The sequence below is a fragment of the Miniopterus natalensis genome, chromosome 14, assembly GCF_054644295.1.
Source record: "Miniopterus natalensis isolate mMinNat1 chromosome 14, mMinNat1.hap1, whole genome shotgun sequence".
Lineage (NCBI taxonomy): Eukaryota > Metazoa > Chordata > Mammalia > Chiroptera > Miniopteridae > Miniopterus > Miniopterus natalensis.
Genome location: NC_142094.1, coordinates 42,068,830 through 42,093,721, shown reverse-complemented (window position 1 = coordinate 42,093,721; position 24,892 = coordinate 42,068,830). Strand labels below are relative to the sequence as shown.

The window sequence follows — 24,892 nt, the reverse complement described above, 5'->3', positions numbered from 1 at the left end:
AAAACCCACCACACTGACGCCACCAAATGCTGACAAGGATGTGGGACAGCAGGAACTCATTCATTGCTGGTGGGATTGCAAAATGGTACAGCCACCTTGGAAGGAAGTTTGGCAGTTTCTTACAAAACTAAACAATTATGTCCTTACCATGCGATCTAGTAAGCACACTTCTCTTTTTTATGGAGAAGTGTCATCTTATTTTATTATTACGAGTGTAAGCATTTGATGCCAAAGAAATGAAGGTAATTTTACAAACTCAGAATTTTTGCAAGTCCATGAAATTTCCATTTTATTATACAGTTTTATATCACACTAACTAAAATTCATTTCTCTACAGCTACTTCAACATCGCTCCCTTGGAATTATTTCAGTCACCCGTAACCTGTGACTTTACCAGGCTTTGAATCTAAAACAAACATAAAATTTTAAATTATTAACTTTTAGATGAAAGGGTTAAGAAATAAAGTCATTAGATGATGATGTGGTTGTTCATGTCCAACAAGACACTGCACTGAAATGTGTCTTCTGATACAGCAGCTATAAATTAAAACCTTCAAAAAACAAGGGCAGAGCTCATAAAAACCTTCAGAAGGAAAGGAGAATGTTTGGGACCATTTTGGATTTTGTATGTGTGTGGCAGTTTTTAAGTCAGTAGTTTTTAAAATCAGCACATTTTATTAAAAACAACTTGACCAAAAATCTGTCAAGAATTTGGGACCCATTAAAACAAAGTTTAATGAGAAAAAATGTAAAGAAAAACCAATCTTTTTATTGTTACCACTTAAATCTGGATGTCTACTTTAAGATATTGCACAAGAAAAGAAAACTGTTTTTAAGTCTATTTGTAATCATTAACTAAAAGCATACAATTGTGGTCATCTTGAACATTGAACTTCTGTAGTTTTTTCAAAGTTATTGAAATTCAACCACTTATTAACATTTGCTTACTAAGTAGAAATGATACAACGTATTTTCCCTGAGTCATTGTGATCAAACATTCCTTCCTACTGAATTATTTTTGTGCAATCAATTATTTATAGCACACACACATTGAACCATTAATAAGGGATTTTAAAGACAATTAAGAAGAGACTTAGGAGCAATTATTTTACATAAGACCAGCAGAGCTAAGGTCAGGATCCAGGTTTCCTGACTCTTGTACATTTTTGCAGCCTTTCTTAGTGGTCTTTAAATATCCATAACATTTCAAAGGGGGGAATTCACAGAACACCTCATCCAATAGAACAGGATCATCCCTGAAAACCTGCATATATTCGACATATTCGGATCACATTTTCAGGGCACTAGGAGAGCCTGTGATTTAGAGAAATCCTATGGTGTATCCTTATGTAAAGGGAATCATCATAGTAGTTTGTCTTTTGTGTAAATATTATGCGCATTAAATCATAAAATCTTCAAGATTTTCTAATCAGACCTTTCCCCCAGAGCATATATTCTTTCTCTAGTGTTCAATTTTCTTAACCTTTCTGAACCTCAGTTTCCTAATTGGTAAAATAGGAATAAAAATACCTACGTCATAGGATTATTGTGAGGATTGAATGAGACAAAGACTTTAGGGTGCCTAACACAGAAATATATTCTTTTTTTAAGAAACCTATGAGAGGTTAACATATAATAGATGCCCAGTAAATGTGAGTTCTCTTAATGCCTATCAGTCATTGACAAAGATGCCGAAGGTGCTGAAGCTACTGCAGACCCTTTTGGAATATGGGTAGAGATCTTCGTCAGGTCACATCATTCTTTTAATTTCTTCAGATACACAGGGTGTCGCCCCAAAAATATATACAGACTTTACAGCTGATAGTTCAATTGATGTTTCTTTTCAGATTTAACCCACTGGAATTAATCATTACTGAAAGTGTGTATACATTTTTGGGGGACACCTTGGATATAGTTCTTCAAACAACTAAAGGCCTTGCTGAGTTCAGGATACACTATACCAGCTGCCAATGTAATAATCACATCAAAAAAGGATATTAAATTAGGTTGCCTGGTTTGTTATTTTTTTAAAAATTTATCTTTATTGTTGAAAGTATTACAGATGTCCCCCTTTTCCCCCATTGACCCCACCCCCCACCCCGTATCCACCCCACCACCTGGTTTGTTCTTAAAGTACTCATTCTGGTTCTTAATGATCATCTTTCTTTCAAAACTCCAACAACGTCCTTCATTTAGCAAACCTTTCCAGTGATTGTCAGATTTTATTTGATTTTCAGCACCTTTCTATTAAAAAAATCAAGGCACTTGCCCCATCCAGTCTTTTGATACTTTTCCTATTCTCAGTGATTCAAAAAGACTTCAGATAACGGTTCTACAATTACCTCCATTAGTTCTTTCAGAACCTGTTTTGGGCAGCAGAAACTTCTCTGACGTTTATTCCACCATTGCTGATGTATACTGAAAAAGTAAAGTCTCCAAAGCTCCTGCTCTCCCTTGCCCAAGGAATAATAAATATTGACAGTTCACTTGAATCAATACATATTATTTGAACATATACATATAAATATACAAATTTATGTCAAAATGGAGTCATACATACTGTTCTGCCAGTTGCATTTGCTTTTTTTAAAAAATAGAATACATTTTAGAACAGTTTTAGGTTCCCGGCAAAATTGAACAGAGATTTCTCATATACTCCTGCACCCACACATGCACAGCCTCTCCTGTTATCGACTTAATCAACATTCCCCAACAGAGTGGTACATTTGTTACAATACATTCACGCATCATTATCACCCACTGGCTGCAGGTTACATTTATAGTCACTCTCGGTGTTGTACATTCTATACCCATCACAGTATCACATGGAGTTGTTTCCCTGCCCTAAAAATTCTCCCTCCCGCCCGGCCGGGTGTGGCTCAGCAGCTGAGCATCAACCTAGGATCCAGGAGATCATGGTTCGATTCCCAGTCAGGGCACACGCCCGGGTTGTGAGCTCCATCCCCAGCCGGGGGTGTGCAGGAGGCAGCCGATCAATGGCTCTCTCTCATTCATGTTTCTATCTCTCTCTCCTTCTATTTTCCTCTCTCTGAAATCAATCAATCAATCCAATAAAAAGGCAGTTGGGATTTTGCTAGGGATAGCACTGAATCTACAGATCAACTGGAGAGTACTGCTATCTTGACAATATTGTCTTTCAATCTACAAACATGGGGTGTTTATTTGTTAGGTCTTTTAAAATTTCTTTCAGTAATGCTTTAGTTTTCAGTGTACTGTCTTGTACTTCTTCAATTACTTTTATTCCTAAGTATTTCATCCTTTTGATGCTAACATACATGGAATTGTTTTCTTAATTGCATTTTAGGATTTTTAATTGCTAGTGTACAGCAATACAATCGATTTTGTATGTGACTTTATATCCTGCAACCTTGCTGAACTTGTTCTTTCATTTTTCGTGTCTGTCTACTCCTTAGAATTTTCTATGTACACGATCATGTAACCTGCAAATGGAGAGCATTTAATTTCTTCCTTTTCGATCTGGATTCTTTTTCTTTCGTAATAGCCTTGGCTAGAGCCTCCGGGACAATGTTGAACAAAAGTGGTGAGAGTGGACATCTTGTCTTGTGTCTGATATTAGGTGAAGAAAGGAAATAAGATTTAAAGGTGAGGAAAGCGACACATTTAATAAAGGCAAGGCTCTTAGTACATACATTCCTAAGTACCCAAATCTGTGCACTGCATTCACAGAGGCTCCATTAACTAACTTCCTAACCAAAGACAAGCTCTTTATATTATGCTTGTTACTTCCCTAGAATATAAATGACAGTTCTATTATCAGCGTGCTGTTACTATAAAATGATATTATAAGTATGACAGTGACAGATACAGGTAGTGATGAACTTCACCATTTGGGACCTGCTCGTAGGAAAAGTGTCTTTCACCATTAGATTACATTCTCCCTACCCGTAGCCTCAACTGAAAGAAGTAGCTCTTTTGGTAACTTCCCTCACCTCTCCAATTCTCACTATAGCTTTTTTAAACTGTCAGATGAATGTTATGGTTAAGCCATTTCCCAATCTGGGAACAGAGGCAGAGGTAACCTGGCGAACACCAGAGATCACCTCTGCCTTTATAAAGTCTGGGAACTTTGACATCTTGCTTCCCAAGTCCGGGAATTTCTATGCTGTACCATTTTACTCTGTAGCCTTAGCACCTAATGAATACATAATAAAAAGAGAGAATGGAGGAAAAACAAAACAAAAATCTTCCCTTTCGTATTTTGCTAGACTCTATTCTGGGTAAAAATAAGAGACTGCCACAGTAGTATGGATATTTTTATTTTACAAATGAAAATGCAAAGTACTGCTATGAAGCCGTACCTAAAGTTACACTCTCAATTCATATCTTGCACTTGAATTTTCTCAGTTCATCAATTAATTCCAATGAAAACAGACTAAGCCTCTGTTTACAGAAGCATAGATCAGATTTAACCATGACGATGAAGATGGCTGGCAAGATTAAGCAAAGGTAGCTCTGTTTTAAGTTTTCTTCTTGGAAACATTCTCCATGACCGTGGGAGGCTTAAAACAAAGACCATGGCTGTCCTGGCCAGAGAAGAAGGTTAAAGTGGAGTCACAGAGAATTGTACACTACTTTTCTGCTTCATCCTGTGATATCCACATCTCTCAGAGAGGTCTGGCTAAACCAGAATATTCTTTGCAATAGCATTCAAAGTCCTTACTTTAGTCACATCTGTTACCTTCAGAGAATATTCTGAGCTAGAAAGAGAGGCTCCCATGGCAACAGAGGAATTTCTGCAATAGAAATAATAAAGGAACAAAAAATTATATAAATTGTTAAATGAGCCCTCCTACTGGCACTTCAATTTATAGGCTATTTCATGGCCTAGAACAAGGGTAAGTCAGTTGAGGACCCTGGACTACTATATTTCAAAAGTTTTATTAAATAATTACTTGAAATACCTAGCAGCCAAATCTACCAGAGAGTATAACTGATTCTGTATCTAGTGTAAGTTGTAAAGCTCTTGCTTCCTTGACATCTCATTTTCCCAGGGTATAAATAATCAACTGCTAACTATTAAATTATAGGAGTCCTCTCAAGTATAATAAAAACACATAATAGTTTCAACGGCTTAATGGTGATAACATTTCAAAATAACTGAAAATAGAGAGCAAAGGTAAAGGAAGACTAAGTACTAAAGGTAGGAGAGATAAAAATAACTATGACTCTCCCATCCTTACGCCATAGTTTAAGTTTGCTGAAGGAAAGCACCGGTGAGTGAGCACACATACTTATCTGACTCATCTGAAGCTTAGATGCTAAATTAGTATATTATTAACTGGTCAAGTTGAACAATGACTTAATGATACAATGGTTCACCTATGTTAGAAGAGCCTGCTTATTTAAAGCAGGATAAGAACCATTTTGCAGTGGATTTTTTTTTTTTTTTTTAAAGAAAGACAGATGGCCACACACAGCACCTCATTTGGATGTCTGGAGTCTTGGAAACTTGACTACCCTCCATTCTCCTACGAATGCTCGTTTGGAGGTTCTCGCAAGGGAGCGCAGCTGCTTGTATACCCTTGACCGAAGAACGGTCCTCTTCTCTATGGAGGAAGGCCATACATACTCAACTGAGTGTGCAGCTTTGCAAAGGATGCACATGGAATGGGGAGGGAGGAAGGCGACACCCGCCTAGCCAGCCAGATCAGGGATCGACCCTGGCGATCAATGGGGTGACAGATGTAGCAGCCAGATTGCCCTCACATCACCATTTTGCAGTCGGAAACTGCAAAATGACTGCAAGTACTTATCACAACATTCCATTCATTTATCATGTCATTAACTAAGGCTTTCCTATGTGGAGAAGTAAAGATTAATCTCCTCCCTTCTTGTATGAGTCAAAGAATACAATTTTACCGAAATTTCATTCCTGAATCTCTAGCAGACCGAGCAGAACAGTGGAATTCTGTAGCGCCAGAACCCTCAAGGATTCTTTGTAGATTTCTGTCTGTTATACCACCCCCTGTTGGAAAAAATAAGTAATACATTAAGTAGAATAGAATTTTGCATAAAATTTAATAAATAATAATGACTGCTTGCTCTGTATACAATCCTCAGACTGAAATTTCTCATTAATTCAAGAATTATTTTCTCTCTTCTAAGCTAGAATAAAATTAGAAAAGAATGATGAAATACAAACTACAGATTCTGAAGAATAACTAATAAGGTCTTAGAACCTATGACGTAATCTTCTATGTCCACTGGTTATATAACAATGTTATACGATACAGACTTTAAATCCAGAAAGATTACTGTAGGGCAAGGAAAATTATCGAGCACTCTATCCCTGCTCCTTCTCAATTAAAGAAAAATCAAATTAAAACAAAAGAAGGACAGGCTTGAGGACAAAGCTACAAAATCACAGCCTCAGAAACGTATCTGAAAGAGAACCTCCAAGATTCTCTCTCTGGACCAGCATTTGGAGATCACACAGATGTCACTGGAAATGGGAATAATGCCAGGTGTTATATAGTTTATTTTAATATGAACTTTTGTTTCATTTCACAGAAGAATCTGAATCTCCTTTATTAAAACTGCACAATCAAGTACTTTATGATGACTCATTTGTTTTAATGAACAATCTCTTAAATATTTATATATAAAGATTCATATTCTCAACTGATACCAGATTATAAATACAAAATTAGTTTCTTGATCTTTATATCCTTGTCTTCTAATATATAGGAAGGCATATTCTTAATGACTGATAAAATATGTACTTTGTATCTCAAGTTGCTGCAGTAATGACTTTACACACTCTTTTGGACTCGTTAACTTTTTTTATGTGATACTGTAGCATCACTGAGCCCTAACAAGTGAAAAGAATACAGACTGAGAAGTTAGATTTGGACTAGAATCCTGGCTTCGCCACTGTAACTCCGCACAGCTGTTATCTTAGATAAATTACTTTAAACCGTTAAGCCTCATTTTTTTTTTACCAATAAAAAAGGGATTATTGCCTACCTTAGAGCTTGTTATAAGGATATAAAGACAAATATGTTATTTCCTTCAAACACATAACAAGATATCTGGCCACTAAAACCATGTTGCTCCAGTTATCAGCACCTTTAGGACATTGATAATACAATTTCCAAACACAGAGTAACACATCTTTACAGTTGGAACCAAAAAGGACAATTAGTTCAATACCCACTCTTTACAGATGAGGAAACTGGAGCCTAACTATGTCGTAAACTTCACTATGAAAGTCCCTAGAGGGAAACTACTGTGTTCTATTTATCTTTATATTTCTCAATGATGAATGCTCATTAGGCATTCAGTTTGACTTAACTAGAGATTTTTGCTTCTTGGCACTTATTTTCATGAAATTGTAATAATTTATTTATAGATATATTCTGTAAGCTCCTCGAGTAAAAGGATTACCTCATATTCATTTCTGTCTTCCCATATTCACCACAGAACCTGGCACAGAACTGTAATTTGCTTGGTAAGGTTTGTTAAATAATCACAAATATTTTTGTATACAACATCTTTTCACCTAACACTGTAAGCCTTAGGTAGTTTCTCCTATAACTCTGCATCTCAAGGAATGCCTTGCACACAGTAGATAACAATAATTACATAACAAGCAAAGGCAATCTTAATATTAACAACTGTCTAAGTTTGGCTATTAGCTGTCAAGACTGAATACATTTAGTTTTAAATGGGAATGCATTAGACTTAGTTAAGTCTCTTTAATAAAGGGTCTCAATTTGACAGATAACATATGCTTTCTATCTGCTCACGTTTCTGGGACTTGCTACAGGTAAAAACTTTTCTAAATTTCTGACGCTATCTCTTTATCTGGCCTCTTTTTTAAAGCTGGCCTTTATTTGGCTATCACCATTTTGACCCCTGGTCAGTCTTGGTATCACTGGTAGTGAGACAACCAGACACTGTATGCCTTCTGATGTGATATAATATTATATGTACAGAATCACCCATAAAGTATTCTTACCCAAAATATTTAACCAGAATCTAATCAAGCCTTATAATCTAGCTACCAGTTTATAGGAAATGCAGTGGCTAGGAAATACAAGCTAAACAATATAAAAATAATAATAATTTGATAAATCCAGAAAGTAGGACATTTTACAGGATAAGGGGCCCAAACTTTTTAAATTTCATTTTTTTAAAAACAAGAAAAAAGAAAAGGAAAACCTCTATATTAAACAATATTAAGACACAACCAAATACAATACTTATTCTTTGATGGGATCCTGATTTGAACATATGAACTATAAAAAACATGCTGGGGGCAACTAGAGAAAAGAGAGTATTCACTGAGTATTAAATGGCATTAAAGAATTGGTGTTTATTTTGATAAATATCATAGTGGTACTGTGATTATAGTAAAATGCCCTTATTTTTTAAAGATGCATAAAGATAAAATTTTTAAATTCTGCAAAAATTGTTCATAATGAGCTATTATGTTCTTAATTGATCTGATAGTTGTCAGCACAGGATCCCATTGTGCTAACTACAAGGAAGAATGTGGTGATCAGAGATATTCAGGAATTATTTATCCAGGGATATTATGTTTGTTTACACTTTGTTAACAACTTGGACATCTGGCCCTAACACCATGTAGCGGAAAACTTGGTGTGCCTCACCAGAGACGAACATCCTCAAACACAATTCTAATCTACTTCCTTTTTCGCTCTTCTCTGAGCTTATCCCTGCTAGAATGTTCTCCTCCTTATCTAAAGTTGTAAATTCCAGCAGCGATCTACTATCTTAATCAAAGAATATATTCTTCTTTCTGAACACCATGTAGTAATACTTTCTCCCATACTGCCCTGCCTCTTTTGCTCCTCCGTCACTACAGTTCAGTGTCACACTAGTGAATGGATAGATAAATAAATACCTGGCATTACCACAATCCTGCCTTTTGCCTGAAAAAAGAAAAAAATAAACAAGTAAATTTTAATATCTTTTTCTAAATGAGATGGTAAGGCAGTGAGAACAGAAACATAAGTATATTAAAATTTAAAAATTATTACTAGTGTTAAAGTGTCAATAGATCTTTTCTGTTTCTTTGGGATCTTAGGTAAGTAAGATCTCAGCAAAGTAACTCTTTCTACCCAGTTACTTTATTGTATTACTTTAAAAACTTGTACTGTTATGAACACAAAGAACAGAAGGATACAATATAAATACTGAATGATTACACCACTTTAAGAAAAGCCATTGCTGAAAAATAACACTACTCTGAGTTGCTGGTATGTGACGGGATGGAAGTAGTTGAATTTAAACAAGATTTCAGCAGGAAAGAAAGATCATAGCATAAATTGCTGGGGGGGGAAATCTACTCAATTTTCGTATCCTCAACTAAATTCCCTAGGTTATCATACCAACTAAATAAAACCATAGGTCCACTTAACTAGGTTTTAAGTAATAAAACTGGACTATATGAATTGCTTTAATTTATGATAATTCCAGAATATAGGTATTAAAATTTCCTTACTTTTATTCCAATTTCCATCACACTTCCTAAATAAATTTTGGTGATATATCACTGAAAGTCAAAAGGAAATCACCCTATTACAAATGCATACTTAGTGGAACCACTGATAGCAGGTAGGTAACAAGGACAGAATAAAAATTACATACTATGTCAGGCTCACTAATTTGCAGAATAAAATCTTTACATTATATACATAAATTAAATTTTTTCACACGTGGCTTCCCCAAGATGGGTTTTTAATACTGGACCAGCCGATCTTGCCAACCAAACAGAATTCTAAGTCATTTGTCTCAACTGTTCAGCTTATGTATGCACTCAGCCAACACTCTACCCAACTCAGGGTTAGGTAGACAATCTTTCTTCTATTGAGTATTGTCAAACAACAGAAAAAATTCATTTAAGAACCACCCATAACATTTCTTTTTCCATAAAACACTTTAACACTCAACTAATGTATTCAATAAATCTAATTAATGTTGAAAAAATACTTAATGCTACATCATGCTCAGTTAGGACAAATGAGAAAACTGAAAGATGGGCTCAGTGTAGGGAAGAGAAATGGGGAAAAGGGGAAAAGAGGTATGAGGTCCAATGTGAGCGGAGGGGCAGAGGGTAAAGGAGAGAGGGCACAAGAGGACGGAAGGGAACAGGAGCCAAAAGAAGGGAATAGAGTAAAAACCAACTAACACCAGAAATAACAAATACAGAAAGAAGACGAGAAGCAGAGAGTCTCAAAAGCAGTGAGAACAGAAAAGCAGTGAAGAGGAAGGTCGTAAGCAGGGAAGAGAGTCTAGTCATGAGTAGAGGGCAAAACAACCTTCCTCCTTACTTTTAAGACAAGTTACAGCTACTTGAAGTTAAGTCACTATCAGTGTAAAGTTAAGGTGAACACTGAGATTGTCCTTTGAGAGATTTTATGTAGCAAATTCTAAAGCAGCTCCAAAGAGCTAGATATATCGCAGAAGCTCTCTATGAGAAGGATTCCAAAGTATTTTAGCTTAAAGAAAGTGAGGGTAAGAAATGATACGCTGGTGCAAAAAGGGAAACAGAGACCAACAAAGGACTTGGAAAGAGTGGTCATAGAAAAAATGATGGATTGCTACAAAACTGTTTTAGTTGCATATTAGAATATTAAGGTGTAAAAAGACCACTCTTTTGTACACTGAGTCAACGACAGATTGTATTCTACACTGTGCAAAATTAGAACACCCAGACCAGTATTTAAGTAACAGGGACTCAGTAAAACAATCAAGTGACCTCAAGCCCTAACTTCTGGCACATTTGTCACTGAAAAGATAAACCATTTTTCATAATAGTTGAGTTAGATGTCATTTTGGAAAAATAGCTACAAAATTACTAAAAAATTATATGTATAATTTTAACCCCCTTCTGAACAATTTTCTTTAACCCTGATTAAATTGATCAATCATGAAAGTATTTATCAAATGTCATTACTCACCTGTCCATACATCCAACAAATATTTAGTAAAAGCCTACTATGAATCAGGCACTGCTCTAGGTATGCAAAATACTGAGGCTGAAGGAGTCCAGAACATGCCACTGTGGCATAAAAATTATTTTGAACTGAAGGCATTTGAGTTCTTGAAATTCCTTATCTACCTGAGAGTAGAGCCTCCCAAAAGAACTAAAACAGAACTTAATTGCCATAAATCTCCTCCCTGGGAGCAACTAATCAGTAATACACCCAATGAGACACTGTCACAAAACTATCTCCCATCTATTCTCCTAAGGGTCCATTTATCTTTCAAAAAGTTACTTGTTAAATACATATATGATTAAAAGCTGTTTTCTTCTTGCTAACGTCTTTTGTCAGTTTAATTTGTGGGCCCTCAAACAGTGAACCTGAGAGGACAAAGAAAAGATGTCGCTTCCCTGACGTGAGAGAAAGAGAAAGTCCCGGTTCCCATGGGGTTTACATGTTCAAGGGAGACAGACGACAGACAGGGGTATTTACATAGTAAATTTCAGGAAGCAATGAGTACAACGGAAAAAAACTAAGCAAGGCAATAGAGAGTAAAAGGGGAGGGGCTATTTCATAAAATTTAATAATTGTTAGAGAAGTAAATGGAACGAGACTGTTTAGGATTCTTAAATGTACTGAAGGAAGCATCCATAAAACAAAATATTTATTACCTAGAAAGCTGAAATGATTTTAGGAGGGAAAAAGTAACATTTAACTATTTCTTCTAAGTGAAAGCTTTCTAAAACACAGGCAGATGATACTTTTAAGAGATGAATTCTACCACTTTGTTTGGATTATTTAGAACTATATGCTGGCCCAGGGTTATCAAAGTGATTTAACAATATAAAGCACTTACCAACTGTCACACTTTGTGCTATAATCTGAAGTAATCCACAGCTATTCTAGGAGGTAGGGTACCATTATTATGCTAACTTGTAGTAGAAGAAACCGAAGTTGAGGATAGTTAGATAATTTCTCCAAGGTCACACACACACACACACACGCGCGCGCGCGCGCGCGCTCCTTGGTAATCACCATAAAACAAATGCCCTGTACCTACTATATACTTAATAAATATTTGTAAAATCAGTTAAGTTCCAGACTAGCAAAGTCACAACAGACCCTTAGGTGAAATTTCCAAAAATTATTTTCATGACTGTAGAAAAGCAAACCTAAGCAGATGTCTACCCGGGTAGTAATAATAATAGAAATTAACATGTATTAAAATGTATTATATGTCAAGCCCTGTGCTAAGGCCCTCAGATATCTTATCTCTACCAATCCTCAGAGCAGCCTTATATAGGAAGTATTAAACTTATCTCAATTTCACACTTGAGGAAACAGAGGTTTAAAGGTTAGTAATCTACTCAACATTACTACCAGCAAATAAATTTCAAATCTGAGTCTCAAATCCAGAGCTCTCACTTCTCAAAATCCATGCCTCTGGATTGATGTCAGAAAAAACAGACATGCCCCAATAACAAAGCCATCTTCCGACTGCCCTACAGATGATGCTAATGCACCAGGGCATACATGAGAAAAATATTACATTTCCTCCTATCTTGATACACAGAAAGAGATGAGAGAACAATAGAGCTTTAGTTTTAGAATTCATCTAAAATGATAATTATCTCAAATTTTATATGGGATCCCCTGAGTATACAAAGGCTGCCAGTGGGAAGATGTGGCTTAAAACTATGCAATGATGATGGCAGAGAAAAAGTAAAATTTGCTCTGGTTACCCAAATTAGATAATATCCTTAGGCATTGTTTATAATCTGATCTTAAGACCCTTGGTTACTAAAAAAGTTCATGTGAAAGAAATACGAATTATACAAATATATTATTGCATGCTTGCTTTTTCTTATAAACACAAAGTAAGTAATATTTAGTTTCACAACCTAGCTGTACAGCAGAATATCAGGAGTAACCACAACAGTCTTACGAAGAAAAGAAATTGTGTGTACCTGATCTATGAGTCGCTTTATCACAGGCAGCCCTTCTAGTGCTGAACTGTCACATCCACTGGTCAACACTCGCTCAAATCCCAAGGTTAAGAGAGTCTCTAGAGCTGCTATTGGATCGTGAACCATGTCAAAAGCTGAAACAAAAAAAATTTGATTTAAATTTTGAACAGATATCACGAACACAGTGATTTCTAAAATGTAGTATATACACAGTGGTGTGCTGGACTTGGCTTGTACTGGCTTGCAAGAGCCGACTTAAATATTCAGAAATTTTGCAAGCATGACTGTTAATCCATTGGCAGCTTGAAATCACTTAAGATGGGAGTACTTTTTTAATCCTCTCCTGAGGATACGTTATTATTGATTTTAGAGAGTGGGGATGGAGAGAGAGAAACATCAATTGGTTGCGTCCCATATGCGCCCCAACTGGGGATCAAACCTGCAACCTGGGTATGTGCCCTGACAGGAGTCAAACCCGTGTCCTTTCACTGTACAGCATGATGCTCCAACCAACTGAGCCACACTGGCCAGGGCAATGTGGGAGTATTTAAACCACAGAAATCAGCAAATGCTACAAATCAGGGCTCTTTTTTCTCCAAGAGCCAGTTTGCCAGCACACCACAGTCCGAACACAGCCGGTGGTATGCGTGGTCACTTGGGTGGAACACATTTGAAGAAATGCATTTCCTTAAATGCAGATCAGAGTGAGAAGTTTCTATTTCTCATTAGTTACAGAAGTTTCTCTTTAAAACATTTTTTAGGATTTGTCTTAAGAAAATTATTAAATAAATTTGCACAGGTCACAATCAGGTACGGTAAAATTGTGAATGCAAGTGACTCAAGTGACTCAAATTTGGGAAAGTCTGCCCTGAGGATCCAGACAAACTGAATAAGTAGAATGAAACATGACTCACCAGTCCTAAAAAAGGCCTTGGTTCACATTCTTGTTATTGACCAATAGTTTGTACTAACCTATTTACCCTGCATGCCCACAGCTCACTGCACAGAGACAGCTGTTTACAACAGACTGCCCTACTTTCTAAAAGAACTCTCTCCTCCTCAGAGACGAAAGTGGCACTAGGACCCTCAGAACACTTACTTCTCTTTGGTTCTCAGTGCTACTATGTGATGTGGAAGTTCAAATACATGAGGGTTAGGTGCTAGACCCCTCCCTTTCACCCTTAAGTCTATGGAGGCAGCTAAATCTACTATAAAGGGTTTTCCTTTTTTGATGGCAGCACCTCCTCATCAGTGATTACACTCTCATACTATCTCATTAAATACATGAGTGAAAAAAATGTGGAAACCAGGCCAATATAAAATTTTGAGAACATGAAAATATTTTTGTTAAACTTTGAATAGTTTAATAAACTTATACAAAATAGGTTAGTATAAGTACCTGCAGGTGTGACTGAAAAGTCAGTTTAGTGGTTGCAAAGGAAAAGAACAGAAATTTGAAATAATTTTCTTAGATTAAGAACAAAAAAATACATTCAATATGATGGGTTTATTTTGAATTATTTACAATGTCAAATTTTAAACTATATGTTTTTCAGCTAAATGTTTACTGATTAAAATCACTTGTCATATTTTAAAACTTTTTTTGACTAGCCTCAAGGCTGACTTTTAAGCAATCTAACATCTTTTAGTTATTGCTAGTTAATGAGAAGCATCGCTAAACAGCAAGTCAAGAAAACAGTTTTCTGGAGGTACTTATTATCCATGTAAAGAAAAATAAGGTAATAAATGCTTCACCTCTAAGTTTATATAAATAGATGCAAGTGCTGGTGTCTACTCTTATCATTACCTCTGAATGCTTCCAAAAGGTCAGAAAAATATTCAACAATTTCTCAAGCATATTATCAAGTAAAAAAAAATTGACTGAAGACTTCCTTCTTCTCTTGTGCAATAGCAGTGCCCTCTGAAGGCAAAATTGACACTTGTTCCTTCACTTTACCAATGTTTGACAAAAGTGTATAGAAATTATAACTCTCTAATTTATAGACAGGAAGTACTTTAATAAGAAATTAGATACATGTTAGAAACTATTCTGATGTAGATAAGCTATCAATAATGTAAAATGCCCAGCCAGCGTAGCTCAGTGGTTGAGCATCCACCTATGATCCAGGAGGTCTTGGTTTGATTCCCAGTCAGGACACATGCCTGGGGTTGTGGGCTCGATCACCAGTAGGGGGAGTGCAGGAGGCAGCCAATCAATGACTCATCACTGATGTTTTTATCTCTCTCCCTTCCTCTCTCTGAAATCAATAAAGATATATACTTTTTTAAAATAATGTAATTTTGTGTACTGTAGTAAAGTACATTGACTATCCTGTTCATTGACTATCCAGCATCTATTTCTTCTTTCCTCCTTCCTAACAGAATCCAATTCTTCAGATATGCACCCCCTCTTTGCCTGTGAATCATATATTCTTCTGGAGAAGCTGACCTCACTCCTAGCTCCAGGAATAGTCTTGTCTAGCTTAACTGGCAGTAAATTTCATTTCACTGGCCACAGTAATTTATTCTTTTGTGGGTTGCATAATAGCCAAGGCAATCTAATAAAAATGAATCTCAGGATTCTTGGTTAGAATGCTGTGACAAGTACACACACTTGTAGACAATGCTTACTCTGTCCCCTCCGTATTCTTTTACCACCTTCTATTTTCAACAACTTTTCACAACTAAGGCTTCATATATTCTAGAAATTGTGCATTCCTAAATTTACAACTGTTATTCCCAGGATTAGTATAAAGAAACCAATTGATAACACTGTAACACTATAGAATTGTGTTCCCAAAAAAGGTTGTGGCATTTGGTGAAATTAAAAAACTGTCGATGGTATTCAATAGACCTTCTAAAATGGAAAAGACTCACCTCGGTGGAAAGTGGCTGGCAGAGGACGGCACATAGCTATAGAAGAGAATCACATAACAACATGAATGATGAGATCATCACTGATTACTATACACAGAATTCTCCATGTTAGATGGGACTTATATAACCTCCTCTAAGTGAACCGAAATAAAATGGCAGCCTTCCGAATTCAAAAGTCCTGTTTCCATTAATCTCTGATTTTTATATAAAAAAAGACCATCCACTCCTTAGAGGCACCAAATAAAAACTATATAATCTGACAACGATAAGAACAGTATTATATTTATTACTCACTCCTCTGAGAATACAGATAGTTTACTTCTGTCCTCTCCATATCTTGCCATCCTCACCAAATGTGATAGCTTTTGTGGGTTTTGGTGCAATCATTAAAGGAATCAAGGTGAACTTCCCTTTAACCCTTCAGGAACAGTAGAAACCTGATCTATAGCAACTGAAAAGAGGAAGGCTATGCCACACATACCCCCTGCCCAAACATCTAAATAACTACTGTTTATTATAGGTTAGTTTAAGTGTCTGCAGGTGTGACTGAAAAGTCAGTTTTGTGATGGTGGTTTTCTATATTGGGAATATTAAATGCAATCATCATTAGAGGATTTTTGGTCTCAGATACAAATTCTTACCTACAAGGGACATGCACAGCTCTTTGTCAATGTGTCCATCTTCAGTCAATGCCCCAAATACCAAACCATCAGCACCATAAAGCTTGGCAAGACGAATGTCAGCCTTCATCACCTCAACTTCACGATCTGAATATAAAAAATCACCTCCGCGTGGCCGGATCATCACAAAAACTGGGATCTGGACACACTGCTTCACTACTTGAAGGACACCTACAAGAACAGGAATCAGACTAATTAAAATGCAAATGTGAGCTAGAAGCTCAAGGAAGTCAATAAAATATTATTGGTCTTTTACATATGCTCTTATGATAGTATCACTTCTAGAAAAGAAGTAGTTGACTGAGGAAACCAGAGAAATGTAGACTTAAAAGGAAGGATGCTAAGAAGAAAAAAGTAGACATAGAAGTTAAGTAATAAGAAAATCAAAGGTAAAAAAAAGCAACTTAGAAAACAGAAGGAAGTTACTGCATTTAAAAAGCACTTGTCAGCTGACAACGAAAATTCTTTTACTGGTATGTAACATTTGAAAGTGTAGTAACTACCAGGCTCAATGTTCTGCCAGTGTAATCCTAAGATCCAGTTTCTCCTTTCTAATGGATTACAGCTCTATTTAAAACCTACTACAGAGATGTTTATGGACAGTCACTTAGCAAAGCCCTTTTTCGAAACAGATATGTTAAAGGGAACAAAGTTGTACTTACTTGTGATTTATGAATAAACGTGCCTAAATATGACCTATGAATAAAAGTGCCTAAATATGACACAATTCATGGCTAGCTCAGAATTCCTCAATAGTTTACGATCTGCGGCAAGTACCATTAGTGTTTACCCGATAGGAATGTATTTCGTCTTCCTTGCTAAAAGAAACCCCAATTCTGAATGGGACAGCAATATACCCAGCACCAAGCAATGAATCATGATTGCTGTTGCAAAAAAAACAGACTGCAGTCAAATTTATAGATATGTTCTATTGCACATATAAACCTTTATACTAAATAATGCTATCATCAACCTCAAAGAAACATATGTCTTGCATACAATAAAAAATTATCATGCAGGAAAACAAGACACATCATGAGGCGATAAATCAATCAAACAAAACCGACCTGATACAGGTGTTAGAATTAGCAGCCAAGTCATTAAAAGAGCTATTATAACTTTATTCCATACATTCAAAAAAGTTAAGAAGCTACATCACAGACTCAGACTTCTAGAGATGAAAACTACAATGTGTAAGATGAAAAACACATTAGGCAGGATTAACAGTGATTAGACATTGCAGAGGAAAGATTAGGAAACTTGAAAACAAAGCAACAGGATTTATGCAAAATGAAACAGAGAAAAAGAAGACTTAAAAAAAGAGTAGTTCATCAGTGAATTGTAAAACAAATATAATCAAATATTGAATTGAAAATATTCTATTTTAAGTATAATTGGTCTCTAAAGGAGGGAGTAAAGGACACTGAATGCTGAAAACATCCAAATATGATAAAAAGTATAAATACACAGGTCTAAGAAACGTGAAGAAAACTACACTCAGGTACATCATAATCAAATTGCTCCAAACCAAGAATAAAGAAAAAAAATCATAAAAGCAACCAGAGAAAAGAGACATGTTACATAGAAAAGAGCTAAGGTATGGATGATAGCAGATTTGTCAGAATCAATACAAGCAAGAGAGTGAAGAAACATCTTTTAAAGTACTGAAAGAAAAAAACTGTCAACCTAGAATTCTACGCTCAAAAAAAATCTTTCAAAAATAGGGAAAGATGTTTTCAGACATACAAAAGCTGAAAGAATTAATCACCAGCACACTTGTACTATAAAAAATGATAAAAGAATTTCTTTAGGCAGAAGGAAAATAAAACCAGATGGAAATATAGATCTACACAACAGAAGCACACCAGAAATGGTAACTATGCGTGGGTAAATAATGTGATTGTTCTCTTATTATTTCAATCTCTTTAAAAGATAACTGACTCTTTGAGAGAAAAATCACAGAGCTGTGAAGATTGTTGTGAACCACATGGGAAGGTTAAACAAGTGTGGAGTGATCAGTCCCAGATTCGATGTGTAACTGAAAGATCTAGAAAATGGCAGGCTAACCTGCACCCAGGCCATCAGTTTGGTTTTGCTGTAATGACAATGTCAGTGGGCATCACGGACCATGAAGAAGCAAGGCCAAAACACACAGGAGGGAAGATCCTGGGGTTCTTTTCTAGGGATGCAATACATGTGTGCAAATAAAATGCCTCAGTGGAAATAATAACAACAACAATGTAGTGTGGAGTTCTTAACATATGTAGAAGTAAAAGGTCTGTCAGTAACACAAAGACCAGGAAGGGAGAAATGAAAACAAAAGTCAATAAACTGAGGATGCCAAAATGGAATGATAAAAAACCCCAGTCCTTGATATTACTGCACAGCAACTGAACCAATATTAAGTGCAACTACTTATCTCTCAACTTTTTGATGTACAAGAAAAAAAAAATCTACCTGATCATATCTCTGATAGACAAGTTTATTTATAATCAGAAGCATTTCTAACTGATACAATATCCAAAGCATAGTTAACATGTTAGTAACATCAGTAAAGGAGTCCAATGAAGCAGATTACCAATTGTCTCCAGGCAATCCAAAAAATGGACACTTACCCATGCTGGGTGTGGTTCCTCCTTCCATTAAGCCAGAACATAATTCAATCCGACCAGCACCTGTGATTAAAAAGAAAAAAAAACATTGCTCAGCACAAAATATTTTTAATTAAAAAAATTTTTAATTAAAAAAATGTAAAGCATTGCTCAAAAATTATTGCCCAAAATAAACTCTTATTAAACAGCAAACTTAATATTTTTTTCCAAATATAAAACAGAATTGTAGAAACTGAGAGAAATCAAATTATAAAACTAGAGTAAAAGTCTATTTTTAATCCCAGCTATATTTTCCAACTCGCAGTTACTGGTAGTCAAATTTAAGAGTTAACTCAAGTTAAGCTAGGTCTCTTAAAATTCTGTTTCATAGTGTTGCCTTTCCCTGTATAAGGAAGTGACTTAGAATAAAGAAGTTTCTAAACTGACCACAGTGGAACTCTTGAATCTTCATTAATAAGAAAATAACAATGTTTTCCAAGAGAGTCTTAATTATTCTAAGCTTTAAAAAAGTAGTTATTTTAAATAGCGTAACAAGATAATTTCAAGAAAAAGAAAATACTAAAAGCAAAAGAATTATCAGACTATGGGGTCATGTCAAAAGGTCTCAGGAACTAGTTTGAAAAGGCCCCTCCCTACCAGCCAAAGATGAGACATTTTGAGCATCAATAAGAATAACTACAGGGCATTAAAATACATCAAATATGTTTAAATCTAGGTTCATAATAATATAATTCGCTGAAGAATAGAGGACAAACTCTTTATCCCAAAAATCAGTAAATAAGGGAAAAGAAGCAAGTATTCATTCTGTCCTTCTTGTACTAACTGAGCCTCAGGACACCCAAACAGCTGATGAGGGAAAATTCTTCTTTATAGAAGTAGACTGCTAATAAATGTAAATAGCTAAACTTAACTATTATACTATTTTGGAAACCCTACTGAAATACACCTTGCTAAAACTGTTAGATGAGAGCTAACGAGCAACCTTTTAAAGGATGGATGAAGCTGACAATATCTGAATCTACTGATCAATCTTAATATCACAAAAACAGAAAAAACTAAGATGTTATCCTCCTAGTGTGATGCAACAGGGAGTACTTATCTGTAAAGTAGTCTTATAAAAAACTTAGATATGAATCTGATTAAGCCTTTGGGTTAACTACAAGTTCACAGGAAATATAGGGGTCACAAGAACATATTAAATGACAGTACATAAACAATCAGCAAAACTGAGAATGTAGAATACTCTAAAAGATGTATCAGTTTCTTTAACTACAAGGAAAGAAAAGAAAGAAAGATAGAAGGGAAACAAATGTTTGGCTCTTGATTCAAAGAACTGTAAAACAAAACAAAACAAAACTCTATGAGCTAATAGGAGAAATCTGAAAACTGGGTATTTTTGATGATATTAAGAAATTATTTTTTAAGATATGTTAGTGATATTATGGTTATTTTTTTAATAGTACTTTTAGGGATACATACTAAAATATTTGAGGATGAAATGACATATCTGGTATTTGCTTCAAAATAATCTGGGGGTGGAGGAGGGAAGGTAGTTATATAGACCAGGGGTCAGTAAATAATGGCCCACAGGCCAAAGGCCCAGTTTATTTTTATTGTGGTCTGCAAGTTTAAAAAGTTTGTGTTTTTCAAAAATAACATCTTTACTGACATATAATTCACATACCATACAATGCACCCATTTCAAGTGTATAACTCAATGGTTTTTAGCATACTCACAGAGTTTTGCAACCATTATTACCATAATCAATTTTAGAATATTTTCATCAACCCCCCCAAAACCTTGAACCCTTTAGTAGTCACTTTCCTCTCTCTCCATGTTCCTCAGCCCCAGGCAACCACTAATCTACTTTCTGTCTCCATGAATTTGCCTGTTCTGGGCATTTCATATAAGTGGAATCATACAATACATGGTATTTTTTTTACTATTTGTTTTCCCACTTAGAATAATTTTTCAACGTTCATTTATGTTGCAGCATGTACCATACCAGTACTTCATTGTTTTTTATTGCCAAATTAAGAATGGTTTTTACATTTTTATATGCACAAGGACACGGACAATGGTGGGGAGAGGGACTGGGGAGGGGAGTAGGACAAGGTGGAGTGGGTCATTGGGGAGAAGAAGGGACACCTGTAATATTTTAAACAAAAATAAAATTTAAAAAAACAAGACTAATCAGAAAGGAAAAAAAAAGAATGGTTTTTATATTTTTAAAGGATTATTTAAAAAAAACAAAGAAGATGCGGCCTTGGCCAAGTAGGTCGGCTAGTTAGAGTGTCGTCTGGATATGCTAAGGTTGCAGGTTTGATCCCCAGTCAGAGCACATACAAGAATCAATGAACGAATGCATAAATAAGTGGAACAACAAATTGATGTGTACTTCCCTCTCAAAAAAAAAGAAAATCAATTAAAAAAAATAAATATTTTAAAAAACAACAAAGAAGATGCGACAAAGTCCAAATGTGGCCAGCAAAGCTGAAAATATATACTACGTTGCTCTTTACAAAAAAGTATGCAGACCGCCCCCCCTTACAAAATAGATGAAAGACTGGCCATGTACCAAAAATGGATGAAGCTAAGTAACAGGTACATGGGGATTCATTATACTATTCTATTTTTGTATATGTTTGAAATTTTCTATAATAAAAAGTTAAAAAAAATTTCCCAGTCCTGAAATGATAGGAATTTCTATGTTTCTTATTAAAACAGTTTCCCAGTGCAAAAGAAACTCTGAGGTAAAGATAATGTAAATATATATATAAGCTAGAAGTACTAATAACAAAAATGGCAACAAATCTCTAAAATCATCTTTAAATCAGTGGTTTGAAAAAAATTAAATCTTTGCTAAGTTCAATAATAAAATGAAGTTGGGGAGTAAGCACTTTGTGGATACTCACTCAAAATGTGACCTACAAGGGGAGTAAGACTAGAAGATCATAATTTTCCAGTAGGTTTTCTAGTTGGTTAGTTGTTTCCAAAAGAATTACTAGGATTCTTCCCAATCACAAAGGCTCCCAAGATCAGTTCACAGGATTCATTTTCAGACTCTTAAGAGGACTGTAAACTGTCATTCATCCTCTAATTTCTCTTACCTCCTCTTTCTGCATTTACAGCTGATTCCACCGAATCAACACACACTTCCATGAGAAATCCATTTGCTGTTCCTAAAATACACAAAAAAACAGTGCAATAAATACCATGATGGCACTATTCATCCAGACCAATCTACCACTAACATTTTATATTTTGCTGCCAAAATTCAAATGACCAGTAATTCACTACACAGTATTCTCTATATGCTTCCAGTTCTTCTAATCCCCATCCCTACTTTTGCTTATGCATCTCCTCAATCCACAAAGTTCTTCTATCTCCATCTTTGACTGCTAAACTCTTCCAAGACTCATGTCAAATCGTATTTCCATGATACTTCCTCTTTCCCAAAGTAGGAAATTGTATCTCCCTTTTTTGAACTCATATAACTCTTTATAAGTTATGTTCTTCTTTAAAACACTAATTGTATCTCTTCAGAACACTATTTTCGATTATTATTTATGTAGATAAGTGTCTGATCACTCTTACTTGATCTAAAGTTCCAAAGTAAGATCTTTCTTTCCCTCAAAGGTTATTTTTTAACTTATTTTTTTACTTTAGAGAGAGAGGAAGGGGAAGGGACGGAGGGAGGGAGAGAGAAAGGAGAAACATCTATCTGTTGTTCCACTTATTAGTGCATTCATTGGTTGATTCTTATATGTGCCCTGACCAGGGATCAAGCCCCCAACCTTGGAGTATTGTGAGGATGCTCTACCCAAATGAGCCACCCAGACAGGGCAGAAGTAAGGCCTCTACGGGAGAATCTTTATTATCATCCACAGTATGCACAGTGTATAAAAAGTCACATATCTACACTAAAAAATATGATGAAAATAGTTTTGAGTTTTTTCTATAAGCTAAGCACATAATTTTTTAAAATTAAGAATTTTGAATGCATGCTTTATACAATAATACCTGAAGGAATGGTTACCACATACCGATGATAACTAAGTGCTGGGGTTTGGAATGCCTTTACTATCTTCATTTTATTTTCCTATGTTGCTTGATTTTTTCCTACCCAATATTGCTTTTATCATTTTTTTTAAAAGCAATTTTTAATTTGAAAAACAAAAATCTATCATCTGCTAATATCAAGTTGCAACTGTCTCATTTACTTAAAAGAAGACTATCAGTCTCAAACAGTGAGTTAAGTGCCACCCTCAGCTCTTAACCAACAGTGCTGCATCAATTCCATGAGTTTACTGACAGCCACCCACACTAGCTGTCAGGTCATTCTAACTGGAGGGGTACCATCTGCCTCATGCAAGAAAGGGCCTTGGATAGGAGAGGGTGGGGATGCACCCAAAAGGCTATGACAGAAGGAATAAGGCAGCTGTCCTAGGAAACGGAGTTATTTGTAGGGATCAAAGAAAAAGATACTTGTTTGGAGCAGCAGTTCTCAAAGTGTGGAAGGTCATTTAGCTCTGGGGGCCTTAGGGGTCTTATAATCTTAGCCGATCCTTTCAGAGTCTGCGCAGTGAAAATTTCCATCATGATATTAAAACTTTATCTGCCTTTTTCATTCTCATTATTTCACAAGTGGAGTTTTTGGGAGGCTACCTGACATACCAGATTGAATGCGGAAGCAGGTCTAAGAATACAGGTATGAAAGTTCCATTAAGTCACACAGTAGAGATCTGCAAAAATACAAAATACTGGCACTATTCTATTTTGTTTATTTGTTGAGGAAAATAGTTCCTTTTCAGAAGAAAAAAAAAAGTTTTTTGGTTAACAAGTAATGGGTTTATTATGGTTATTTTCTAGTTAATAAATATCGAATACAGTCAGTACCAGTAGACTTAACTCTACAAATAAAAACTCTTTGAGGTTCTCAATAATTTTTAGGAAGGTAAAGGGATCCTGGGAATCAAAACCTTTGAGCAGCGCTGGTCAGGAGCCAGGAGTTCACGGCGGGAGCTGCCAAATCCCGGCGCCTGCCACGCGGCCCCACCCTGGCGCGACCGGGAGAGCTCGGGACTCGTGGCAGCCACAAGCTCTGCCACCGGCAGCCGTGTGGCTTTGGAGCGCGTCCCCACCCCCGCCGCAGCAGCTACAGGTCACACAGGTTAGGCCCTGCGCTCAGCACGCGACATCGACCTATCACAGCGATGCCGCCACGGGGGTACAGCGCCTCGGGTGGCGACGGGACCCGCGAGGCTCAGAGAAATGAACCAACTTGAACGCGGCTGCGCGACGATACGTGGTGGCGCCGGGATTCGAACCCACACATCTGGCTCCAGAGGCGGGCCACCCTCGCTACCTCCTTCTCGGGCACCGGTCTCCACGTGTTTCAAGCCGGAATGACAGAACGTGTCGCGCAGCGGTGCCCGAGGGAAATCGCGATTAACCCACGGGTCGGAACCCCCTCCAGCCCGCTGGGGAACGAGGCGGGCCGGCCGTCCCCTCCCCGCCCCTTCCGCACCGGCCTTCCCGGACGACGGCCGCGCTCGGGTCCGCTCGGAGGAGGACCCCTGCCGCTTCATCCTGCCCGGGCTCCTCCCTCGCCAGTCTTCAGTTTCTACTCAGTCGGCGTCTCGACGCGCGCGCCCCGGGAAGCTTGCTCCCGCCGCTGCGCGCGCCCCTGCGCGCCCCCGACGCCCGCGCCCCAGCAGCCCCCGCGAACACCGGGTCGCTAGCGCAGGCGCAGTCGCGG

At 36.6% G+C, this 24,892-nt stretch overlaps 1 protein-coding gene across 3 annotated transcripts; it reads right to left on the bottom strand.

Moving 5' to 3' along the window:
* Positions 1-4,282: 4,282 nt before the first annotated feature.
* On the bottom strand, positions 4,283-24,761 carry CUTC (cutC copper transporter). 3 transcript variants are annotated; one of them, XM_087824498.1, is made up of 10 exons: positions 24,662-24,738; positions 23,809-23,876; positions 22,242-22,313; positions 19,134-19,193; positions 16,480-16,689; positions 15,839-15,874; positions 12,962-13,095; positions 8,912-8,939; positions 5,902-6,007; positions 4,283-4,775 (listed from the first exon to the last, which is right to left on the bottom strand). In XM_087824498.1, the coding sequence occupies exons 3-10, from the start codon at positions 22,291-22,293 to the stop codon at positions 4,661-4,663; spliced, it is 741 nt and encodes a 246-aa protein (XP_087680624.1). In that variant the 5' UTR covers positions 22,294-22,313; positions 23,809-23,876; positions 24,662-24,738; the 3' UTR covers positions 4,283-4,660. The 3 variants fall into 3 exon arrangements, with proteins under 3 accessions (XP_087680624.1, XP_087680625.1, XP_087680623.1); XM_087824499.1 differs by lacking the exon at positions 24,662-24,738 and adding an exon at positions 24,114-24,166; XM_087824497.1 differs by lacking the exon at positions 23,809-23,876 and having other exon boundaries at positions 24,662-24,761.
* Between the last annotated feature and the right edge of the window lie 131 nt (positions 24,762-24,892).

Excerpts from the sequence above, each read along its gene's own strand:
- CUTC (XM_087824497.1), bottom strand. The coding sequence starts at position 24,722 with ATGAAGCGGCAGGGGTCCTCCTCCGAGCGGACCCGAGCGCGGCCGTCG. Across the intron at positions 16,690-19,133 it reads AGGAACCACACCCAGCATGG|GTGTCCTTCAAGTAGTGAAG; the intron begins GTAAGTGTCCAT and ends CTGTTCTTGTAG. Across the intron at positions 15,875-16,479 it reads GCTGTGCATGTCCCTTGTAG|CTATGTGCCGTCCTCTGCCA; the intron begins GTAAGAATTTGT and ends TCTCTTCTATAG.